Source organism: Solanum pennellii, chromosome 8 (assembly GCF_001406875.1).
Source record: "Solanum pennellii chromosome 8, SPENNV200".
NCBI classification, from domain to species: domain Eukaryota; kingdom Viridiplantae; phylum Streptophyta; class Magnoliopsida; order Solanales; family Solanaceae; genus Solanum; species Solanum pennellii.
The window spans coordinates 952,263-967,942 of record NC_028644.1 but is presented as its reverse complement, the minus strand read 5'-3'; the positions used below and the strand labels follow the sequence as shown (position 1 = coordinate 967,942).

The following is a 15,680-nucleotide window of genomic DNA, read 5'->3' as shown; positions in this document are numbered from 1 at the left end:
GTTTATCACCAAATAAATATTCCTCTAGTGTCAACAAGAATATTCCTTCTTCTTTTTTTCTATTTTGATGAATAAAGTTTTGTAGTTTGTGATATTAATTTATAAAATGTAAAAAAAAAAAAAAGGTCAAAAATTTCATTTAGTTAGAAGAGAAGTCTTTTAATTCAATATTATGATCTTCTGTGTGGGGAAAATTAATCACAAATTTAAATTTTAGCAATATTTTCAAAAATAAATAAATTATTTTTGTTGTGTAAATTTATAAAGTCAATTAAATAGGTCTTTGGAGAATATACCAACAAGGCTTATTCATTAGTCCATTCTTCTATCTTTTGAAGACAATAAGTTGAAATAATTGAACTAACCATATTAATATAAGTTAATAAATTAATCAAAATACATTTAGCTAAAATGAGTTATGTAATAACAATTCCTTAAAAGATTATAAAATTATTTTATTTAGACCCTAAAATTATACGAGATATTTTAATCGAGTATTAGAATACATGTTAACAAAGTATTCCTATTACTAGAGGATTGAGGTGTTGAGATTTCAATTTATGACTATTTTAGAATGACGAGTTTGATATTTTTTTATTTTTAAATTTAATATATATATATATTTAATGAATCTTTTAGCACAAATTTACTATTGAACAAAAAGTTATGGATCATTCGTGAAAAAAAAATTATTTATTTATTTTTAGAAAAAAAACTTAAGGATTAAGAAACTTGACAAGTCAAAAAAGCAGTTTTTATCACTTCTTTCTTTTTTGTTTTTTCCATTTCTTTTATTATTTGGATTTTGTGGGACTGTAAAATGTTAGACCAAAAAAGGTAGAAAAGAATGAGACTAATTAATTAATAAGACTATAAAAATAATTAATTAATAGTAAGTATTTTTTTATACCTCTAATTCAAGATTTCAAATTTAGGCTTTTATATATTAAAAGAATTGTTATTAAAAAGTTATTACACCTTGATATGAGATTTTTTAATGTATAATATAATATATTCACGGTAAGAAAAATAAAAAAAGAGAGAGACACTAATCAATATAAAATGAAATGAAATCACAAGACAAATAAAAGGTCACATTTAATTATGGAAAAACTGCATATTTTACTATTATATATTATTATTATTATTTATATATTTTTTAAAATATTATTTATTTTTAATATTAATTTACTTCCATCACGTAGCTGGGTACAAATAAGCCAGTTAAAAACGAGTAGGCAGGGCGTTAGGCTAGTGTCAGTGGAGTTTCCACGTATATTTGACTTAAATACATATATTTTTATTATCAGATACACAAAAATAAAAAAAGACACAAAATAAAAAAAATACAAATAAAACTCATATATATCTCAAAATGTCCCACAGCTTTATAACAACAAAACAAATTAAGCCTAATTCCAGAATACCAAAAATAGAACTACTTGATGTTTTTTCTTTATAATTATTTGGTATTTGAAGTTTATTGCCCAATTAATACTAATTATGTCGCTTAAAATTTATTAAAAGGAATAATGTTCCATTTTAAAATAAAAAGATCCTAATTTTTTTATTATTGAAATGGTAGTGAGTCACGTGATTTATTTAAGAATCTATAAATCAAGTATAGGAGTATAGAACTATATACCTTTGAAAATTTTGATTTTAAATTTACTTTATGATATTTTATATCAAAATAAAATTTTGACGATAAATTTGTTTTTTCTCGTAAAGTTTAGAATTAATTTTTTTATTTCTTTGAGTCAATGGCTAATTTAAATTTATTATTCGTCAAAGCTATAGCTATACCTTTGAATCATTCTAAAAAAATAAATACAAACCCTATCTCTTAATATACAAAATAATTAAAAAAAAATTACCCAACAAAATTAAATAAGAAAAAAAGGATACTCCTATCCTGTGACATTTTTTCGTTTTTTTAGAGTCAAACTGTTTCAGCTTGATTGATAATTTATGCATGGAATCATCAATTTTATTGAAATAAAATTTATATAATTATAAACTACGTAAAATGTATTATTAGTCTCAATAATTGACTGTTCAAATATTTAAAAGATATATGAAAAATTTACTGTCAAAAGATAGACTTGTTTGAAACTCGAAATCTGAAAAGTGTCGCATAAATCGGGACGGACGGAGAATGTAATATTGTAATTATAGCTTATATCAAGGGGTATAAAAGTAATTTACCACTACAAAAACAACTTTATTTGTTTGTTGGCTTTTTCTTTGATGAAGTAACCTAGCTACTTTGGCTTCTCTACCTTTTGCTATATAATCATTCACTTTGGCTTCTATTTTTTTCCCCCCTTTCTTCCCCTCCCCCCTAATCCCAAAATTACTTCCTTGTTAATCATCTTCTTAATATTATTTTTTTTTTTAGAAAAAAAAAAATAATATGGAGAAGAAAATGGCTAATTTTCCTAGTAGAGATATGAAGAAAAGTCCATCTTTATTGGCTTTGGAAGAGTTTGTTAATCATAACAAATTATTTTGTGGAGAAGATGCAAAAATTGGTGATGTTTTTGGAGGAAATGATCTTCAACAAAATATCAATAATAATAATAATAATAATATTAATATTAATCATCATGATCATGATAATAATAATAGTCATCATCATGCTCAACTTTTTGATGATATTTGTTCAATTGCTCCCTCATTTACTATGAGTAATCAGGTTAGCAAACTTTCCCTCTTTTAAAAACTTCTTGTATGATTCTTTATCATAATCGTACTGTTCATGTCAGTTTACGCACACATTAATTAATTTTATAAATATCCGTTATCTTCCACCAGCACAACTCTTGATCGCTTCTTTAATATGTGTTTTGTATAAGAGAGAGTTTGTATTTATTTTCTTTTCATGTCTTTTTATTAGTCATGTAACGAAATTTATACGATCAATACTTTAACGTGTTATACTTGATTTTGAGATATTTGTTCGAAAGATTAATTGGAAAAGAATATTTCTTTTGATATGGTGTTAAAGAATCTATATATTAGAACCACAAACAAAAAAAATTAAAGAGGAGAAATGAATTAAAATGAAGAAAAAGAGAGATGAATTTAATGTTGAAGAATAAATGAAGAGGGTGGGTTGATATTTAAAGAGAAAGATGCTACAAAGATTTTTGGAATCTAATTGGTGAAATAAAGTACAATTGGTGATTTAATTTTATTTTTTTAATTTAATTAATTATATTATGATAAGCCCTAGCAACTTTATAATGTTTATTACAAATTGTATTAAATACAAAGGGGGGGGGGGGCATATTTCATTTGGGACGTGACTATTTATTATTGGTAGAATATATACAAGTGAAAAATTGACTACAAAAAAACACATTCCAAATAAGTTTTTTTTTTTGTGTGTAAAAATATAGAAAATAATATAGAGGAAAATAATATTTAGGAGAAATAATGTTTAATTTTTTTTTATTTTTAGTTACTATATGAATTCTTCTCCCCTTTAATTACGTTTGTGATAGAGAAAGCTAGATTTAATCAAATTAGATATAATATAATAAGTTGTTGAATATGAACTCGTGTATGTATTTACTTGAATTGGTTATCTTTTGTATTCTGTTTCTTTGTCTCTGTATCTTTACGAGATATAAGTAAAATATGTGTATACTCTACTCGTCTATATTATCTCACTTGTAAATTATACTAAACATCAATTCGTGAAATTATCACTATGTTAACAATAAAAATATAGTACAAATAAGGAGATTATAAGATTTTATTTTTTTACATAATTAATAGGTTTTCAAATATTTTTTTTAAATTGATTCCTTTCAGTTTCTGACTATATTCATGGTGCTTAACTAGACATAATTTGGAATCTCACTTTTTAATGAATAAATTAAAGTAATCAAAATAATATTTGAGAGTTTTTTTTTTAATTACTATAAAATATAAAGTTGTGTTTAATTAAATACTAAATTTCCATGTTACTGTGAATGGTCGGTTTGCTGTTTAACTTTCAGAGGAATATAATCATACTATATAATAATATAATAAAAAACTTTAGAGTTTAAACAAGTGATTTTAAAGTTAGTCACAACAAATAATTTTCGAATAAAGGTCTGTGATTTTTCTCTTTTACGTAATTATAAAAGTATTATACTGTTGAAATAAGATTTACCTCGTGCGTTTTTTAAGTAATTTTTTTTAAAAGGAATTAATTTTTCTTTTTCTACTTTTGTTGTTTTTTTTAGTGGAGAGTTGATTGATTTATTGCCTTTGATTAGGTTCTATGGGCTTTTTGAAATTGTCTTATTTCTTTGTATTATATAAAAAAAAGAATTAGGTATAGATTGAGAATGACACCACAAATTAATTAATCAGAAAAAAAAAAGAAAAAGACAATAATTATATATTTCAATGTCTCTTTCATACCACACACACAAGTATAAAATAATAATTAAATAAATAGAGTAATAATAATTAAATAAATAGAGTATACTTTTAAAGCATAGTTTGAGAGTAGTTCCCTAGGGACATCTTTAGAAGATCTTCTTTTTTAATTGGGGGTGTTTGGGTGGGGGTGGGTTAATACTTCGAAATAATTTTTGAATTTTCGGTGATAAGTTGGCTTCGCTCTTGATCTGGTATATATATAATTAAGAAATTGACAAGATTTAGTGGTTTGCGAGTTTTTTAATCATTTTTTTGATTTTAGATTTTCTGTATTGACCAGATTCGATTATGTAGCATATCATATTAGATCGAATTCATTTTTTGTATTTTATAAAATTAGTATATACTAAATTATACTTACATTATTAATTAATTATTTTTTTTAATTTAAGAAGTTGCTTGAACAACTATTTAGATTAATTCTTTTTTTAAAAGATGATGAGATGCTATTTTTTTGAATAAATAGCCATTCAAACTCTAAAAAGTCACATTTATTTTAATGTTTTGAAATATACCTTCCTTGATGATGCAACATAAGTAATAATAATTTTTTAAAATATTGTAGTGATGATAATAATACCAAATATTTATTTTCACATTCTTTGAATATTCTGATTTTTTTTCTTTCACTAGACTATTATTTTGATTTCTATTTTTAGATATTTATACACGGAATTGAGTATAGACGTGCAAAAATTTATATATAAGAGATATTATACTAATATTTAACGACCTTATAGATTATCAGATTCTTCAAACACGTTTAAATTAATTTCCACCTAATTTTTTTTTTTGCATACTCACTTATTTATATTTTTTTTTTCAATTACAGGATATATTAAGTGGTTTATCAAATTGTGCATTGACAGAAAAGCCCCTTTGGTCTCCAAATATTACTCCCAAGCAATCCAGCATTTCTGTAACTGGGGATTCACAATCTTCAATATGTGGTATATATATATATTTACTGTATAATTCAGTACGACGAAAGTTATTTGCAAAAACTAATTAAATTACGAAGAAGGGTATAGCCAAAAGTTTTTTTGAAAGATAAAAAAATTCACATAAGAAAAGTGAATAATAATTCATATTACGAATCGAACGCTGAGAAATATATATAATTTTTTTAGAAGATAATTTTTAAAAAATAACTTTCGTTGTATAAAACCATCCATTTAATTATTTCATTTCTTTTATCGTAAAAAAAAAATATTGAATATGAATTTACATAAATTTAATTTCAGCTGGAAGTCCTACACCAACTATTATTATGTCCAAAATGAGAGATAATCAAACTATGGGAGCCAATAGTGGGTCCTACTCTGATGATGATGACGTGGAGGGTGATGTGGGCCCGTGTGAGGAAAGCGCGGACCCCTTAGATATTAAACGTATCAGAAGGTAAGACTCGTTCAATTTTGAAAATTAATCAAATAAACTTTTGAAAAACGCATTCAATTAACTCGATCAACGATAATAATATTGTCAGGCAAGCCTCTAATAGAGAATCGGCACGGCGTTCAAGAAGAAGGAAACAAGCACATTTAGCAGATCTTGAGAGTCAGGTATTTAAATTATATAATTTTATTATTATTCCGTTGGAAAAAAAAGAAAATACATTTAAATTAAGAATATTAAATTTTTTTGAGAAATTTTATTTTATTTTTTCCTCAGGTTGATCAATTTAGAGGTGAAAATGAAGCATTGTTTAAGCAATTAGCAGATGCTACACAACAATATAAAGAATCTTTGACAAATAATAGAGTGCTAAAGTCAAATGTGGAAGAATTAAGAGCCAAAGTATTTTTCCTTTTTCTCTTACACTTCAATTTAATTACCAATTGAATGTTTTTTTTTTCAAAAAAAATAATAATTTTGTTACGAGTAGATATTTAAATTTAGTCCATAAAAATATAATACGTCTAATTTGTTTTATGTTTGGATTAATTCGAATTGGTACATAGTCATAATTAACGATTAAAAGTATTTTATTATCAATTTGATTTTGTTATAATAACCCTCACTCATTTAATACATTTACCGTCAAGAGCGTTGAAATATCATTGTTTAGATATTTTTTGGTCAAATTTTTTTTTTCGAAAAAAAAAACAACAGTTTTAATTATTTTAAATTTAATTCACTTATTTGACACTTGTACAGTGTTGAAGTAGCATCGTCGGTCATATACTTTCGATCATGTTCATTGTTATTTTATAAATAGTCATATTAAATTTTTAATTTAATTCACTCGTTTGACACTTGTAGAAATGTTGATCAGACACTTTTTGGTCTTGATTCACTCAATTGACACATTGGTTACTTTTCAATCATGTTCTTTTTTATTTCATCAATCGTCAAAGTCGTAGGATTTTAGATTTCATATATGGAACTTCATGATAATTTTGAGAGATTTCACGTATGAAATTTGAAATTTCGTGATTATTGTTATTCTTAATCACAAAAATCAAAAAGTAGTTATATTTATGGATTTTATTCATTTTTTTTCTCAAAATTAATTTTTTCTTTTATTTGCATGCTATTATACAGGTGAAATTGGCTGAGGTTAGGGCAGCTAGAGGTACAGTATCCTCAAGTTTAAGTCATCTTTTCCTAAATTACTTTACCCCTCCTCAATCTCTTGATACCAATAATAATATTACGATGCGTCGTCTCGATAACGTCTCTCCGGCCATCAACGTTACCGGAGAAGACTCGTGGGGTGGAATTTCCGGTCAGAATCCGATGATCGGAGTCGAAAATGTTAATGCATTCGATAGAAATATCAATAATGGAGCTATGAGTGATAATGCTAGCTGCATTTCAGAAGTATGGTCCTTCAAATAGTATGTTCATTTTATTTAAAAGTGAATTATGGATTTTAATTAATTACTTATATAAATATTATTATTATTATAATTGTGGTATTTATGTATTATTATAGACAATTTGTATGTGAGACTTAAATCATAGTTGTATGTAACTATTTAAGGACTTTTATATGTTTGAGTTTGTTAACACTATGAACTTTAATATAATGTATTGTTATTTGATCTAAGAAAATATATGGGTTTTATCCATCGATTAATGTATATTTTGTTATTATTTAAGTTTTAGTTCATTTATTAAATATGTATTGAAATATTATGTCTAGAGGTGTCAGGTGGACGAACTAAATTATATTTCATCATACTTACTTCATTTTTCTATCTAATTCCATTTGTATCATATTGTTATCGCTATTAAAAACTAGAATTGTTTCACTTGCGAATAAACACACGATAAAAGATATACGTAGATGTTCCCTTCCATCACAAACACTTCTAAAAAAGTGTTGTAGCATGCAATAAATGTATATAGATTGTTTAGAAGTGTATATTCAACATGTTATACACAATATATACACAGTTGTACACCTTCATTCTTTAATAAAAAATTAGAGTGTTGGGCTTAACTCTTGAGCATGGTTTTTAAAGAAATGATCTATACAGTGCTATAGTGCATGTGAAATAAGTAGACTACAATTAAATTGATGATCAAAAGGTATGAAATACTTACAAGTTTCGAAATCAATTACTTAAATATACACTAGTTTGCAATATTACTAATCTTATCTGATTATGACGTGTCCAAATACATATATTTTAAGATAACGGAGTCAAAATTAAGTGTAATTTATTAAAGATATATACTATATTCAAGTAGATTTGAATGTATCTGGGGTACACAAACAAATCTCGTTCGCCACTTTTCTATGTATATTGTATCCCAGATACATGCGAATCACACCAGGTACATACAAATGCATGTATCTATTGTGTTTCTAGTGTGATTCATATGTATATGAGATACATATACAAATTTCGCTCGTCTCCCTCTTGTTCTAGCACACCTCTCTCCGTATTTCAATGTATTTGAATTTAAAAACAAATAAAATATCAATTTTTGCAATTTATTTTTCTCGCAAAATCAATCTCCAAAAGTAAAAAAAATTCTTTTGACTTTTAAGTTAAAAAAAAATCGACATTCGATGATCAATTTTATAAATAATAGAACTAAATATTTACTGTCTTTTTTAGTAGTGAATGTAACAGTATAACCCAGCGTGCATGTGATGAAATCAGCCATTTTAGCAGCATGTAAAATAAGCCATTTTGAGCTTACTTTATTAAATTGTAGGAAGTTTTACCTATTAAATTTTGTATTAAGAAGGAGTTTTTTTTTAAAAAAAAATGAAAAAGAAAAAGAAAAAGGATTCATTATATAGGCCTATTATAAATTCTAAACATATGCAATATTCATTATAAAGGGTGTCGAGAAATAATAACTTGTTATGTTAAGAATGTTCTAAAATATAGTATTTAATCATTTCGTATATCATGTTATTTGTATATATGCTAATTTTTTTTCGACGAAGGATGTTCAATTGGACACCCTTGACACTATGTGGCTACACCACTGACCGACAGGTTTCTAGATTAACAAGATTTTAAAAAAGAGATGCACATATATCATGATACTTCAACCGAATTTCACGTGAGAATAAAATATGAAAGTTTTAAATTTTTTATAAGTTATAATATACTCTACTAAGGTTCTATTACCTCCCTAAACTTATTTTATTAATAATTTTTACCTCTTATCGGCCTACGTGGCACTATCTTGTGGGCCCAACGCTGGTTGACTTTTTTTTCAAGCTAATGTCACGTAGGCCGAAAAGAGGTAGAAAGTTACTTATAAAATAAGTTTCAGGGGGGGTAAGAACCTTAGTATAGTATAAGTGTGTCTCTGAAATTTCGGGCATAGATTGAGAGGGTACTTGTGCATTTTCCCTTTTTTTTAACCGTAGATTTTTTACTTCATATAAGACAAGGATAAAATCTACTTATACTTTATTTTTTTTCGAACTTCACTGAAGTCACACTAGATATGTTATTGTTTGAGGTGTTAAAGACATGTTTTTTCTAGCTAACATATATAAATTATATGATAATCAAATAACATTTACAACATATTATATCTGAAATTGTATATATTATATATCTATCGACTAATTATTATAGTGACTATTTGCGAAAACTCCTATAGTTTAAATGGTCAAATTTCTCATTATTTCCATTTCCATTCTCATAACAAATATTATGCTTTTATCTTTTCCTTACTAAAGGAAGAAAGAGAACCTTTTATTATAAGTTGAAAACTCAATCTCAAAATTAATTCTAAACATATAATCAACAATAAAAAATTAAATCAAAAACAAATGATAATTAATATATTACCAAAAAAAAAGATACATAAATAAACATGAAATTGAATAAACCACAATTTTCTTTTTATTAATAACATTTCATAATAAAGTATCTCAAATTAAACATGAGATATTACATAATCATCATCACATTTCATCATTTCCCCCTTGTGATTATCATTAGATATCACAAAATCAAGATTATAAAGCACAGTAACAAGACTAATAGAACTCAAAAAAACTAATACAGGACCAAATATCCAAAGTACAAGTGTTAATGCAGCATAGAACAACCTATTAGCCACAGCATTTAATATAAATGCTTTTTCAAGTAACTCACAAATATAGTCTATACTCAAAATGAATATTCCCAAATCATTATTATGATCTTGTTGTGGACAATTTATGAGAAAATTCACTTGGTTTATAAACCTAATTGATATAGAATAACAAATAAATGAGAAGAGAAAAAATAATAAAAGTGTAACATATTTTAATGCAACCATAAATTCACCATGACCACCATAAACGGCGTCGTTTAATGGCTTTTTCACACTATAAGTGCTACTTATAACAGCAGCAAGACCAGAACATAATAAAATTGAAGTGGTTGCCATTAGGGTTGATCCCATTATTGTGTTTCTAAATGTTTGAACAGCCAATATGTTTTTCTTCTCATTATCCTGAAGAAAAAACGAAAAAAATATCGTCAGTTACGAGCTATTCAGTGATATATTTTGTGTTAATACTGTTCGTTCTCACTTGCTTTTCGGCGTGACGATTGATGTGTTATGTATAAGGTAATGATTCGTTTGATCTTTAGAGAGTTTGCAATAATTTAATTCATTTAAAGTATTAGAGTGACGTTATTATGATTTTACCATGTAACAACCCTAACAAACAAACCCTTTTTCACAATTAAAAAATAGTCAATAATTTTCTATTCTTTTTAATTTTCCTATCATTTAAGGAATTTCATTAGAATAATTTGAGCAAAATATGGTAATATGGTTTTTTTTTTCGAGATTCAATCAATTTTAATTTCTCAAATTACGTAGAAAATGAATTTGAGGAAAAACAAATGTAGAAAATGAATTTGCACGCGTTATTTGATTTATCATAAAGTTTAAACATGTAATGAAAATTTTTGAATCTGATGGTCATAAACTAAAGATATATCAAATATATCAAAATATTCTCTAACTTTTTTATCGTAAACTAAAGAGTCGAATTTGATTTAACATAAAGTTTAAACATGTAATGAAATTTTTTGAATCTGATGGTCATAAACTAAAGATATATCAAATATATCAAAATATTCTCTAACTTTTTTATCGTAAACTAAAAAGTCGATAAAAAAAGGAAAGAGACGTTCTTTTTTTTTGAAACAAAGTAAAAAAAAATAAAACAGAACAAACAAATTGAAACGAAGAATGTTTACCTTGATAATAGCAGAAACCCATAAACGCCTTCCATTAGCATTGGTTCCAATAATAGTAGAAAGTGGTTGTGTTTTCACCTTATGCCATAACCAAATATGATATGTCAAGCTTATCATAAACCCTAATGGAACTAATATTACATCCAAATAACACTTTTTCCATTCCATTTTTCTCTTTCTCTTTGTTTTTAGTGTGTTTTTCTTCTTGTTGTGTGTTATGTTAGTAGAAAGAAGGACTTTGTTTCTCCTTTCTACTTCATTGGGTTTATGTGCCAACAAACAACATATATATAGACTATAGAGTATAATAAGTTACATCATCAATATAATTTTTATAATATCATGCCATTCAAATAATATATATAAGTTTTGTTTTTTAAAATAAATGAATTGTTATAAAAGGTGAAAATGATCTGATAATATAAAAACTACATACTTACAAACACGAAAACTTATTAGAATTGATTTCGTTAACAATTATTTAATTTTAATCGTATACCAAAGTCACTAAATTACTTTTTCATAATAGAGAAGTATTCTCTCAATTCAACTTTACCTAAATATAGTAGAAAATCATAAGGAGAACAAGAAGACATTTTTTTAAAAATGAAAATTAGGAAAAGTTAAGTAACTTTTTGTTAAGAAAAAAAATATATTTAGTAACTTTATGTGATAATTGGATAAATTTAAAATAAACTTTTTTTTTTGTAACAAAAAATATACTTCAATTCAGTTACAATAAATAAAAGAATTAGTGATTATTCAAATAAAATTTATCAAAATATCGATATATATAACTTAAATGTGATCTTCGATGAAAGGCTTGTATATAAAGAGGCATACCTACACATATACTTTATAGTTTGTATATTTTTTGGTGTCTCAAACACTAAGAAAAAATCGATAATATTTTACTGTTAAGTTATATCTTTTTCTCTCCGTCGAGAAATAAAATTATTCTTATTATAGTTAGTGAAAAATTATAAGAAATTCATAATAAAACACTAAATTTTATTAGGATTAATTTTTTTCCGTTATTTTATTACCTTAAGCTCTATATACTTCTTATATCATGTTTTGTCAAATATTAAATAACATGACTATTTTTAGTTAGTTAGGTAAGTAAAATTTAATTTATTTAGGTAAAACATACTGTTAGGTATTGGTTAATTTCATCCAAAAATTCAATCAAACCAAATGATCCAATCAATTATTATTATAAGGTATACAATTACTATAATTTTTGAAAATAATTTTATCATTGGTGATAAGTTGCTAAATCATAGTATACTAATCATTTATGATGAAGAATTAATTCTTAAATAACATATCTTTATTGATATTATACATGTAAAAGGAGTATTTCAATTTATCGACACTAAATTTCTTGTTTATTTTATTTTTATTAACTAATAATAAAAGTTCGATAGAATTTTATTACTTATTTTTGAACTAACATGTCATTTAGCTCATAAGTGTCATGCAATATGATGGTTTATTTACGGTAAATACTTATTTGTATGATGTGTTTATATTAAATTAATGTTAGCATACTGAAGTTAGAATATGATTTAGTGAGATAAGAATGTATTCATTGATTTCGTGTAAACATCGAAGGCAAATATAATTTGTTTATTCTGATTATTAAAAAATAATAATTAAGTAAATATAAATATACTTTTTAGATGAAATAATAGTTCCTTTTAATTTGGTACTACAAAAATTGAAAAGCACACTTAATATTTTATAAGAGCCTTCACATATCAATTAATTTATCTTAATATAATTAATTTAATTACGGAATTTGTGGGTTGGAAGTTGATTAACTTTTTAACAAAACCTAATTTGCTTAAGCAAATTGCTGAGTTAAATTCCACTGAAAAAAGGCCACAAAAAAATATTAAAATAAACTTTACCAAACTAGAATGGAGTTTGTGGCCAATAAGCTAAGGGTCGTGGTACGATGGAGTGGTAAATACTTCTTTATTTTAATTAGAGGTCACGGTTTGAGTCCTCTCGATACAAAATATTTTATCTTCAATGTGAAATTTTGTAACGCGATTTCAGATTTAATCGAACTCTAATATAGATATAAGACAGCAAATCGAAAAAAATAAAATTTTATGAGACAAAACTAAGATGTAACACACGTGTATGTCACTATTAATCTTAGTATAATAACGTGCAAGTGTCAAATTGGCTAGTTTTTAAAGCTTGCTATTTTTCTATATACATTATATTTACTTTACTATATAGTATAAGAGGTTAGAAGTACACATATTTTCGTATCAAATTATTTTTCTGATTTTGATTTGATACGAAATTTAATTTATTTTTTTTTGAAAAAAGTGAATCTTGTTTTTTTAAATTTAATAGATGTTGAATATAGTAATGTCTTTGGATGTTGTGGTCCTAAACGTGTGGAAAAGCTATGAGAAAAAAAAATACGCATTTTTTAAATAGACTAAAAAGAAAAGTGAAACAAATGAATTTGACAAATACAAAAAGTTATATTAATAATTTATTTATAATTATCTTATAAGTGACCGTAAAATATTTATTTTTTAAAATTATCTTTTGTAAAAATATTATTTACAACATCAACATTATGGAGTGTTGGGTGGGATGCATGGGTGGAGTTAATGCTTTATTAGGTCAATACATAAAATGATATAATTTTCTTAATTAAGATAATTAAAAGGAAAAAAACGGTTATGCACTAATTTATTTTTAATTAGGGTTAAGGTTGGCTTTCTTTCTTAATAATAAAATATTATTAAAAGAAGGATAAGACAAATTAAGAGTGGATTAAGTGCTTTTTTAGTTAATTGGCCACCTTCTTAGCACTCAAATTTTGATCTTCCATATTATTTTAAAATTTCATACTTTATGTTTCAAAAATAATAATCATACTTTATGCACTACAATTTTAAAAATATTTATAAAATTACAAATACTTTTTTATAATAACTATTAGTTACTAAATCTTTGGTGTAAACACTAATTGACAATTTGCTATTATATATTAAAATCCACTAGTAATATTTAATAAAAGCTTTATATAGATAATATATACAAATTAAATATATATTTTTTTCTAGGAGGCTCATTATGTTCCACATTTTTATTGAGAGTTTTTTTCTTCTAATTTGACGTCTAACTTTTTCCACCAATACCATATACTTTTATCAAATATAGATATAATATATACGAGTGGTAAATAGGTGGATTGAATTAAATTTGATTAAAACAGATTGAATTAACATATGTGTACGCATTGTTTAATCATGTCTATAGTTTATGGGAGAAGTAAACGAATACTTATTTTCTATATCACTATTTAATTAGTGTGTGTGTTTTTACGTGTATATTCACTTCGAACAATTTCATACATATAGTGTATGAAATTAGTTTGGAAAAAAATTTAATATCAGATATTTTATATGATCGATTGGTCGAAGTTTGGAAATATATACTAATTTCGTCAAAGTTTGATTGAATTTCAGTCATTTGCTTCAATTATTTATGTCTTACTTCATGCATATATACAAGTAATATACACATCATATACAATAGTTTATATGGACATACACAAATATACAAGGCCATGCATCATCTAATAATAGGTACATCCATATCCATATTGTATTAATTCTTAATTATATAGTATAGTCATTCCTTCACCAAATATGAATTCGATGTCATATATTTACTGTTATTAAATTTAAAATTCTAAATTCGTCTCTCTCGATACTGAAATGTAAAAGTTGGTCCAGACCATGAGCTAGGTAGTAGCTATAATTGGAGCTCTCTAGCTAGAGCTAGTTCTCATGATAAAGGCAATAGAAAGGATTAGGGAAGCCTAATTATCCCTTGAATTTTGAGATAAAAGAGAGAATTTTCAAATAAGACTTGCACTAATTAATTTGCAATAAAAACTTTAGAAAGTATCTATAGGTAAAAGGTATAATAAGTCATAATTTTTTTTAAAATAATTTAACATATTTGTAAGATATAAAATGTAATTATGATTATAATAAACTTTGACATTCAAAATTTAAAAGATATTACATAAAAATGTCAAAGTAATAATATGTAACTTCTCATTATCTCTCAACTAACCTATATGAGATTCTATTCACATAACCAACAAATAAAAAGTTTAATAGGATTATATTATTCTTTTTGGTATATAGTAACACTAGTTTGCTTGTTAGGAAAGGAAAATATTTTTCTAGAAAATATTTATTTATTTTTAATTTTTGGCGGTGAATGAAAAATATTTTTTAGTGTTTAGTTGGTGAATGAAAAGCATTTTGCAGAAAACATCTTTTAGTTTTGATAGTGAGTAGAAAATATTTTAAAGAAAAATAGTTTTTAATAAGAAAATCTGACACATGACTTGGGACTCAACCTCGACTCTTGACCCGAAATTCAATTTCGATACCCATTGCGGAACCTCATCCCAAAACCTGATTGAAGACTTGACCTTTCCATTTGATATGAAATTCTAGGTCGAATGTTGATCCGAGACCTGACACCGAAATCAAA

The 15,680-nt window shown here is 25.1% G+C and overlaps 2 protein-coding genes across 2 annotated transcripts; one reads left to right on the top strand and one right to left on the bottom strand.

Annotated features, from left to right (window-relative positions):
- The first annotated feature begins 2,313 nt into the window (after positions 1-2,313).
- LOC107027169 (bZIP transcription factor RISBZ4) lies at positions 2,314-7,503 on the top strand. The gene is made up of 6 exons (XM_015228350.2): positions 2,314-2,698; positions 5,276-5,393; positions 5,688-5,844; positions 5,933-6,008; positions 6,118-6,243; positions 6,991-7,503. The coding sequence occupies exons 1-6, from the start codon at positions 2,417-2,419 to the stop codon at positions 7,285-7,287; spliced, it is 1,056 nt and encodes a 351-aa protein (XP_015083836.1). The 5' UTR covers positions 2,314-2,416; the 3' UTR covers positions 7,288-7,503.
- A 2,252-nt stretch (positions 7,504-9,755) lies between these two features.
- LOC107028157 lies at positions 9,756-11,420 on the bottom strand. Its single transcript, XM_015229205.2, has 2 exons — positions 11,130-11,420; positions 9,756-10,371 (listed from the first exon to the last, which is right to left on the bottom strand). The coding sequence occupies exons 1-2, from the start codon at positions 11,295-11,297 to the stop codon at positions 9,808-9,810; spliced, it is 732 nt and encodes a 243-aa protein (XP_015084691.1). The 5' UTR covers positions 11,298-11,420; the 3' UTR covers positions 9,756-9,807.
- Between the last annotated feature and the right edge of the window lie 4,260 nt (positions 11,421-15,680).